Below are 9,339 nucleotides of genomic sequence, written 5' to 3'. Positions count from 1 at the left end.
GAAATGATCGTTTCACTGAATTCACCTAAATGTAAGTGTTTTGGGGGGGGGGCAAGAGAGGATACTGCAATTTTTTTCCCCTCATAAGGGCAAATGGATTCTGCAATGAGGCTACATATATATTTTAAATCCTAATGACTGGAGACAAAGGTGAGCACTGGCAGTTTGATCTGTTCAAAGTTCAAAGATCTGAAGTCTCAATGAGTTTCTGTTTGAGGTGAAGGGGGGAAACACAAACACCATGGCACATCTTGGGCCAAAAAGTTGCACGATTTGGGAGTGAAATACGAGGTTATTTACACTAATCTATCCTTAACTGCTACTTTGTCACAATGGGCAGAATAATTAGCAGAAAATAACCAGAGGGAACAAAGGCAGGTTTTCTTCTTATCGCCTCACGTTTTCCACCCTTCTCTTCCATCAATTATTTTCTCCTGCTGCAAAAGACCTTTCGACACTTCAAACAACAGAATCTAATAGTACAATCTATTTTCTTTTAGTTATTACTCTGCCTTTGCTAGTGTAGCTGAGAAGCCTCGCATTGCATTGAGAGAAAAAAAATCACCCATTTTGCAGCACGGCCCTTGACATTTAAATGATCAAACTAATTGTATTTTTATTTTAGCTATTAACCATTCTTCTATATTTCCTAACTCAATATTGCAGCGTGGGAGTTTTGCGAGGACTTACGTGTACGTTCCGTGCCCCGGTCGCTCTCTGTGGTGTCATTTTCGCCTGGTCATTGTGTGTTGTGTATATTTCCACTTGTCTCCCCTGGAAACAAGTACATACTAATTATATATATGTTAATATATACAATATATGCGTCTATATAACTCCCGAGAGAACTTTCTATCCCATATTTGTATGACAGCATTTGCTTCTTCACGAATCAAAATTATCGCGAAAATGCACACACACAAAAAAATACGTTTATTTAGTTTGTTCTTAATTTTTTTTTCAGTGTGATGACTCACATACACTCACACATATATGTCTAGATCCCGTTTTATCATAACAGAAAAGAGATAACACAGGGCGCGTTGTTATCGCAATCAAGCATTTTATCTACAACATCGCTGTAAAATTAAAACCATGTCGATTGCTCTTATAAGGGCTAGTTGGCATTACAGCAAGGGAATTCATTAATTTCGGTTTTACGCTGACGGACCAGTAACCACTCAAATATTCAATACCTACTCAACATCTGAAAACAATTTTTGAAGATGTGCCAATGGCTGAAGTGTTTTCTCGCGCCGCTTTTTTAAGATTTACTTGTATTTTATTAACAAGACTACGTTTCAGAGGCAACAACTGACCGGGCAGTATTTTTTCTCATCTTTCAGTCCCGAACATTTAAAATTAATTTCTTCCAATAAATGTACATCCTCCTATTGTTTGCCGATGTAGACGTCAGTTTTGCCCATTCGCACTTGGGAAGCAACCCAGAAGGTATTATTTGTGATTTTATTTCTGCCCCCTTATTTGAGCAGCCGAAGTTGGTTTTCTTCCACCGACTTTTCCCTTCTCCGCAGGGAAAGAGCTGCTGGCAGGTGCTCCGAGGAGGTGCCATGGGCTAGGGCCCCATCCTGACCCCCTTGCCAAGGGAAGCAGGGCAGCCGCTCCCCGAGGCAGACGGGAGCCAGCCGTGCCAGGGAAGGACCGGACCGGCCGTGGCTGCTCGGCCCCGGCGGCAGGGCTGCCCCTGCCCAGCCCCGCGGTGTCGCGCCCCTGCCCGCCACGTCCCCCACAGCCCCCTGCTCCTCCGGCGCGCCCTGCAAGAGCGCCAGGCACCCCCCATCCCCCCCGCTCCAGGCCGGGACCTCCTCACCTCACAGACTCCGTGTAAACCTTTACAGAACTCCCCCGCCACCCTGAATTACTCCCCGCGTGTATTTAATGAGCCGTTTTCTCTCCCTCGCACGTGGCCAGTGGGAGATAATTGCCGTGAAGAAAAAAGCGAAGTTCTCCTATAAATTGCGGTGAGGGCCGGATCCTGCAGGCTAGCGACCCCCAGTTTTCCCTGTGTCGCGGTCGCGGGGCTGATACCATCTGTGACATGGGCAAAACCCCTCACCCTCCAGCTCCTTCCCTCCTGACACAGGGTGAGCTGTCCGGCTGAAGGAGATGCTCGTAAGCTCCTCTCTACACACTGAGGGAGGTGGTGCACCCTCTTCCTAGGGAACTTACTTTTAGTTTATTTTTGCACTGTATCTGGGGTCTTTTTGAGTACAGGATTAAAACAGCAGCAGCAGAGCAGCTAGGAGCGGGACAGAAAACCGAGATTCTTCTTCCCTGTTGATTTCCAAGTTGTAAACTGATGACAGAAAGCTGCCCTCCCTGAGCTGGGGATCCGGGTTTTTAACATGAGCCGCATCCTTATGTCAGTGGATCATTGCCCATCGCAGACACCATTTGCCTGTGGGAAGGAATATAATCTCAATGGCGAGTGGCGAAAAGGGACACGCTGCATCCGTTAGAGGCTCCAGTCCTTATCTCTGAGAGGTTTGGAGCCGCTTCGGTCAGCTTAGAGCTTTTTATTACCCACGCCCCGAATATTTCCATTACGCACTGTCTGTTCCTCAGCTGTTGTGAGAAACCTGCTGCCTCATCGCTGTCCGTCGATTGATATTTTCTGTGTACAATCTCAAGGTATTAAATCAATGTCTCCACTCTGCAGTGGGCATATTCTCTACAGACTAGTCCATGGGAGACAAGTGAAGTCTTGCTGAATATGGGCTTCTCTCTATCTCGAGGCTCACGAAGCTCCTTTTGGCGGAAGACAGACTTTAAATAGGACCCACTGCACGGGCTTGGGGCCGAGCAACCCCGAGCTGCGGGGAATCTCTTGGTGCTTGCCGGCTCAGGAAACACAGAGGGCGAAGGGGCGCACAGCTGGGTCATGGGATGCCCGCCAAACCGGGCGTCCCGGGCACAAAACCCCTCGCACTCCCGCTGCGGGGACCGCAGTAAATCTCCGCCCGCCCGAGCGCACCCGCGTAGCGCAGCCCTGGAGCCAGCTCCGCTTGGGAGGGAGAGGGTGGCCACAGCTAGTCCCCCAGGGCCGGGCTGCCAGGGGAGCACTCCGGTGGGCTTTTCATCGAGTAGTAGTGCTGGAGGAATTTGGTGAGATTTTTTGGGACGCTCGCTTGGCTTTTCTGTTCTAAATCGACCCCTTTATTTAGATTGTCGCCGCCGTACCTAACTCGTCAGGGGGCAATTATGTGATAATTACGAGAATTGCATAGTTCTTTTATCTGGCGGCCGTGCATGTAGGGGGCTCAACACAGCGAAATCTGTTCACGTGTAAATTTCCCTCCGCTGGCGATGCTGTCTGCCGCGGCCAGCACTGCCGGTGTTATCACCGGGCTCGATCCGAGCCAGGGCTACAGAGAGGGAGCTGGGCCGGGAGCTTGGCCCGGCCCTTCCCGGGGTGAGGTGGAGCCGCGATAGAGATGCTCCATCCGGGATCGCCTCGTCCGGCGGAGAAACGCCGGGTCTTGCTGTCGCCGCCCCTGCCGCTAAGCACCCAGGAGATGACACCGCCTCGGGTGGCTTTGTCCCTCCCTCCCTCAACCTACTCCGGCACAGTGAATTAAAAAAAAAGAAGACCTCCCCCTGTCCCGTCCACACCCGCAGAGGCCGGTGGCATCGCAAAGCCCGCAAACCCTCCCTGAGGGAGCGTCTCCTTTCTCCGCGCCGCGCAGACCACTCGTTGTCACATCCATGCGCTTGTTTTCCAGGCACATGGCTCCGTCCGCCGTAACCCGTCTCAGAAATTTTGAAAGAAAATAGCAGAAGTCTTTCATTGTTAACATTTGATTTATTTAAAGTCCTTAACTGCAAATGATCAAAAAACATACTTCACACATTAAATTCTGTTATCGTTTAAAATCAAAATATTTTTTCAATTACAATCACATTTATAAAATTAACAAAATTTCTTAAATTCACGTGTAATTCTTTTTTTTTTTAAATGTAATTTAAAGCAATTTCCAGCTGTAAAGAAAGAAAAAAATATAAACCATGCAATAAATTAAGAACATTGAAACAGTGAACAGGAATAATAATAAAACCCGTCTGGCTATGCTAACACCGTGTAAAACTGGGGAAAGTGCATTAACACTGGATGAAACAAGCTAACGATGGCGATAATTAAACGGCCACAAAAAAATAAAAAATAAGTTAGAAAAGGGGAGAGAGACAGAGCTCTCCTCTCTTCCTTATGTCGGTGTAATAGTCAAAAGTTTCCTGGGGAAAAAGGAAAATAACCTTGTTATGGACAAACAGTTCTAGCTGGTACACAATGAAGACACTTAACTTAAATAAGCATGTCATCCACATGTTGATGAGAGTTCCTGATGAACGAGAATCTTCAGTAACAGAAGGGGGGGGGGGAATCCAACTGGCTGTGTGACCTCTTTTAACTTTATGTTACACCCCAAGACAGGTAACAGGAAAAGAATAAGGGTCGCATCCTGCACTCCAAAGCTCCAGTTGGTCCCCTCGGGAGTGCAGGATCCAGCCCGCAGCATCTGGGTGTATGCGGGTTGTAGTAGCCGAAGGTTTATTTTGCAAGTATCAAAAGGATGATCTTAGAAAGTAAATAGTCCTCTTGTTGCTTAGAGATTCTCTTAGTGTTTTGCTACTTCACAGCAGTATTGTCCTTCAAAGCCTTTTTAATTAAAAAAAAAAAGTTTTAAATGTCTACTCGCTTCTTCATCTCCGTATTGTTAAAGTATTGCCACATACCTGTAAACTTACATGAGATTATAGAGCACAGAAGTGGGGAGAAAAGTGGGCGGAAAGCACAAACAAGTAGTTTACAAGCTCAACAATTTTTTCTTCTTTTTAATAACACCCTGTAAAGGCTGGGGGGGCCTCCGGGGAGAGGGGCTGGGCGGCAGGCGGGGGGGGAGTATGTACAAGCAGGACGCAGCCGGCTCCGCAGGAGGTCGTGGAGGATCGTAACAACACACTACGCGTTGCGAGAGAATTGAAAAGTAACAGTCCTTCGCACGCAGAGTGCGGGAACATCTCAGTTTGGCGCAGGGAGAGGAAAAGAGGGGAGAGAAGCCAAGAAGAAGAGGGGTGAGGGAGAAGAAGGACTCGCCCCGGCGGCGGGTGATGCAGAGCTAGGAGGTGTTTAACACGGGTCTGGAATACACACCTTGGTAGTAGGAAGGCTCTAGGGCCGACGGCTCAATGCTGCTCCGGCCCGCCATGGAAGCGCTGCCAAGGGGCAGCCCGCTTGGGATGCTGGCACCGTAGGAGGAATATTGCAGCGCCTGCTCGTAGGCTTTGAAGTCCAGCTTGTGTTGCTGTTCCGAGGAGGACATGAGGTTGTTGATGGAAAAGGGGTGGTTGAAGGAATAGTGAGGATCGCCCTTGAGGTGGAGCTGGGGTTCGTGGGCTAAGGAGTGAGGGGGGTGCGGGACGGAGGCCAAGGCGGGGACGGAGCTGATGGTGGAGGTGGCCGAGGCCGAAGTCTTTAGTTCCGTGCTCGATCCGCTGTGGTCCATAGACTGGGGACTGGTGGACGGGTTGGAGCCAGAGAGGGAGGTGGCGGTGTCCAGCTGTGCGGGTTTATTATGGCCTCTGTGCAGTGGGGAGCTGGAGCTGGAACTGGAGGCCCCGGCCTGATCTTTCCTGCCTTCCTGAGGAGCTTTGCTGTTCGCCGGCTTCTCGCACTTGAAGCGTTTTTGCCGGCGGAGATAGCAGCCGTTTTCAAACATATTGCCGGAGTCGGGATGCAGGGTCCAGTAAGAGCCCTTGCCGGGCTTGTCGGGGGAGCGGGCCACCTTTACAAAGCAGTCGTTGAAAGAGAGCGAGTGGCGGATGCTGTTTTGCCAGCGCTGCTGGTTCTGCCGGTAGTAGGGGAAAAGGTCCATGATCCATTGGTAGATCTCGCTCAGAGTCAGCATCTTGCTGGGCGCCTGCTGAATGGCCATGGTGATGAGGGAAATGTAGGAGTAGGGCGGCTTGGCGTGGGGGTAGCTCCGTTTGAAGGTCTTGGCGTCCCGCGTCCTGCTGAGGTTGGACTGGGTGTAGGCCATGGGGCTCATGCAGGGGTTCATGCCGCCGTAGGGGCTTAGCCCGTTCATGGGAGCCGGCTGGGCAGACATGGCATTGATGCCGCCGGGGCTCAGGGCAGTGCCCATGGCGGCCACTCCGGCCGGCATGCCGTTCACCGGCCCCGCCGAGCCCGCCTGTATGCCGGCCACAGCGCCAGGGCTCAGCCCGGCCCCCAGTCCCGTGTTGGCGTAGGACATGTTGAAGGAACTGGAGGTCATGTTGCCACTCGTCGTCATGGTGTTCATTGTCATATAGGTGTTCATGGTGTTCATGGAGCCCAGCCCCGAGTTCATGTTGCTCACGGGCACCGAGGAATAGGCCTAGGGCAGCGAGACGGAGAGAGCGGGTTAGGGAGGCAAAGAGGGGGCAAGAAAGACCCCGGCGGGCCCGGACCCTCCCGCGCTGCCCGCCCTGGCCAGCAAGCCGTGTACATGTCCTGCCACGGGACGCCTTCCACTCCCCCACCACCCGGGAGAGAGCTTCCCAGAAGCCGCACGGAAAGGCCGCTGGCGCGATGAAAAGGGCTAATTCATATTTATATGTGTTTATAAATAGACACAGTGCAGAGGTGCTCGGTACCGACGCACTTCCCTTTAAGCGGCGTGCCGCGGCTTGAGCCGGGATCACCGAGGCGCACGGACAGACGACCTCCCCAGGGCAGCTCCGCTCCGCACCCCTTCATGGCCGGGCTTCGGGTTCTGTCTGCCCCGGGAGGAGGTTTACTCCCGGACTGTTCCAGCTGTTTTGCCGACTTTGTGTTCCTTCTTGCCGATTAAATATTTAAATTCATCAGATTATTGAAATTTCTGGGCGTACACTGCCTGCGCAAAGGAGAAGCTCAACTGCCTCCACTTCGTTAGGATAATCTCATGCATCTCTTCTCCCACGCTGCACTGATTTAGATTTCTATTCTTACACAAGATGTGACAATATCTTGCCAGAAAGAAAAGAAACCACAAACAAACAAAAACCCAAACCCACACAAACCAACCAAAAAAACCCAAACAAAACAATCAAAACAACAACAATAACAACAACAACAAAAAAGCCTTCAAAAACCCAACAGCAACAGCTCAAGTCCATGCATTTTTATCTGTGGAAAGGTTTCCCCTAGTCCGGTTTTTCTGTTAAGTCAGTCTTTAAAGTCAAGTTAAAAAAAGAAAAAAAGAAAAAAAATCAAACCAGCAACCAACACCAAAACACCACAAACACCAAAAACTCTCCCAAAGTACGAAAAGCCTGAACATTCCCTGCCTGAAATTTCCTACGATTGCCCGATATGCAAAAATTGTAGCAGCCTGCCACCTAACACAAGTCTTGAAAAAAGCAAAACCGGAAAGCCTGAAATTGTGCTTTCCAGTATGTCATCTGATTTAATAGAAAGGAGAAAGATGTTCCCAGTTTACCTCTAACAAAGGCAATACGGCTCACAAAAGGATGTTTAAGCGACTATTAAATGTACAAAATTCATTACTGTTCACTACAAATGCCATGAGCTTATAAATGCGCTTTCAATTTAGAGGATCACATTAGTTATTTGGGATGGTAGAACACGGATGGGTTTCCCACCTTGCATCCATGCAGTGATTCAAATTAAATATCAGAAAAGATTGAGGAAAAAACAGCAAAAGTGAAGGTAGCTTAACTTTATGTTTGTGGACAATGAGCATGGCGAGGATAAATGAGTCTGGAAACGGCACGCAATTAGGATGACCCTTATTTGCCCTTAGCCGACTTTCCTCTATTAAATAAGATGCCGGCAGGATGACACGTATCATCTGCCTGTGCCCGCGTGGCCCCACGGGCGCTAGGTGCCAGCTCCAGGGTGCAGGGCCGAGGCGTGAGGACTGTAGAGCCGTGTGTCCGGGTGTGCTGATGCAATGCCCGGGTGCGCACACCTAGGTGCTTGTCTCGCCACCACACTTCCTTAAAACGGCTCCTTCCCGGGCAGGAATCCGGGGGGCTGCTGGCACCACTGTTAGGTGCTGCCTTCTCCTAGCGACTCTCCTCCTGCAGAGCGGCAGCGGCATGGTGCCAACGCCAGGCCCCACAGGGCAGAGGCGCGCCGCGGGGAGGACTCCGGCCGCTTCCGTGGCCCTCTCCTCTGCCGTAGTTGTCGGCGCTCCGGCCGGTTCTCCCCCTTCTCTTGCACCGCGTTGTCGGAGAGCCGCTGGGGATGGATAGGGAGGTGGGAAGCGCCTCCCGGGGTGCTGCGGACCGGGCCAAGCCTGGTCCGGGGCAGTGGGTTCGGGTCCGGGCCCCTCTCCCGGTCTGGCTCCCGGGTCCGCTCTCGGCAGCGCCGCCAGCCGGCCCCCGGCAGCAGCGCTCGCCGCGGACAGCCCGTTTTTCAAAGTACGAACAAACGGCTGTTTCACCATTTCTCCCTTCTTTCGCCCGACTTTAACAGGTGAGGCCCCTGGCGACGGCGACAGAGATTCCTGTGGCCCCACCGCCGGGCGCGGGAAAGGCGCTGCCCGGTCCCAGGACGTGCTTGCGACCGGGTCCCTCGCCCCACCCCCCCTGCCCGCCGTTGCCATCTGCAGGGAAGGAGCCGGGGGCCGGGAGCGCGGCGAGTCCCCTGCCCCGAGCCAAGAGTTTACGGGGCGCTTTTGTGAGCGCCGCAAGAGGAGATTACGCCTTTCAGATGAGATCAAGAGCTGCCCCCGGCCCCCCAGCGGGGACGCAGACACCCCGGGTCTCCCTCAAACGCTTCCCGGGGCTCTCAGAAGCCGTGTTTTCCTTGGGGAAGTCTGCCCAGCTTCAGCGCCGGAGGGAGGGGGAGGCACGTTTGCGCTGGCAGAATCTGGAGCGCTAACCGACTCCTCCGATTGTTGCCCCAGCCCCCCCCCCCCCCAGCCCCCCAACCCTCCCCCAGGCCTCCTACTCCCCCCCTTGCAGAGAGGTAGCAGCGTAGCCAGACCCTGGGATTTACTCACCTCCTGAGTGTCGGCGTAGTAGCTGTTCCAGTCGCCGGTTTCATGCCCCTCCATTTTCACAGTCCCTAACATTATGGAGCCAACCTGCCCGGTGTAACCATCCAGCCCTCTTGCAAGCGAGTGACGGGCAGCAGGAGAAAAGCCCGAAACCCCCACCTAGCAGGAAGCCCGCTCTCAGGAGGGGCGGGAGGGGTGCTGAATTTTCCTTTATAATCAGCCAAAAAGGAGGCAGCGAGCGGTGTGGGGCGAGACAGTTGAGAAAGTGAGGAAGTGCCGGCTGGGATGTGAGTGGAGTTGAGCTGATGTGGATCTTACGTCGCAGAAGTAC

The 9,339-nt window shown here is 52.3% G+C and overlaps 1 protein-coding gene across 3 annotated transcripts; it reads right to left on the bottom strand.

Moving 5' to 3' along the window:
- Window positions 1–690: 690 nt before the first annotated feature.
- Window positions 691–9,337, bottom strand: FOXA1 (forkhead box A1). 3 transcript variants are annotated; one of them, XM_057428567.1, is made up of 3 exons: window positions 9,012–9,337; window positions 5,171–6,395; window positions 691–774 (listed from the first exon to the last, which is right to left on the bottom strand). In XM_057428567.1, the coding sequence occupies exons 1-3, from the start codon at window positions 9,081–9,083 to the stop codon at window positions 740–742; spliced, it is 1,332 nt and encodes a 443-aa protein (XP_057284550.1). In that variant the 5' UTR covers window positions 9,084–9,337; the 3' UTR covers window positions 691–739. The 3 variants fall into 3 exon arrangements, with proteins under 3 accessions (XP_057284550.1, XP_057284548.1, XP_057284549.1); XM_057428565.1 differs by lacking the exon at window positions 691–774 and adding an exon at window positions 3,860–4,675; XM_057428566.1 differs by lacking the exon at window positions 691–774 and having other exon boundaries at window positions 4,635–6,395.
- Between the last annotated feature and the right edge of the window lie 2 nt (window positions 9,338–9,339).

This window comes from Pezoporus wallicus, unplaced genomic scaffold, assembly GCF_028554395.1.
Source record: "Pezoporus wallicus isolate ANWC-B61680 ecotype Strahan unplaced genomic scaffold, APGP_CSIRO_Pwel_v1 contig_3486, whole genome shotgun sequence".
Lineage (NCBI taxonomy): Eukaryota > Metazoa > Chordata > Aves > Psittaciformes > Psittacidae > Pezoporus > Pezoporus wallicus.
Note: the sequence above shows the minus strand (reverse complement) of the source record. Positions and strands in the feature narration are given on the sequence as shown.

Coding starts and splice junctions, on each gene's coding strand:
- FOXA1 (XM_057428565.1), bottom strand. CDS start 9,083: ATGTTAGGGACTGTGAAAATGGAGGGGCATGAAACCGGCGACTGGAAC. Junction 6,396..9,011: donor ACTACGCCGACACTCAGGAG/GTGAGTAAATCC, acceptor TCGCTGCCCTAG/GCCTATTCCTCGGTGCCCGT. Junction 4,676..5,170: donor AGAGCCTTCCTACTACCAAG/GTGTGTATTCCA, acceptor TTAATTAAAAAG/GCTTTGAAGGACAATACTGC.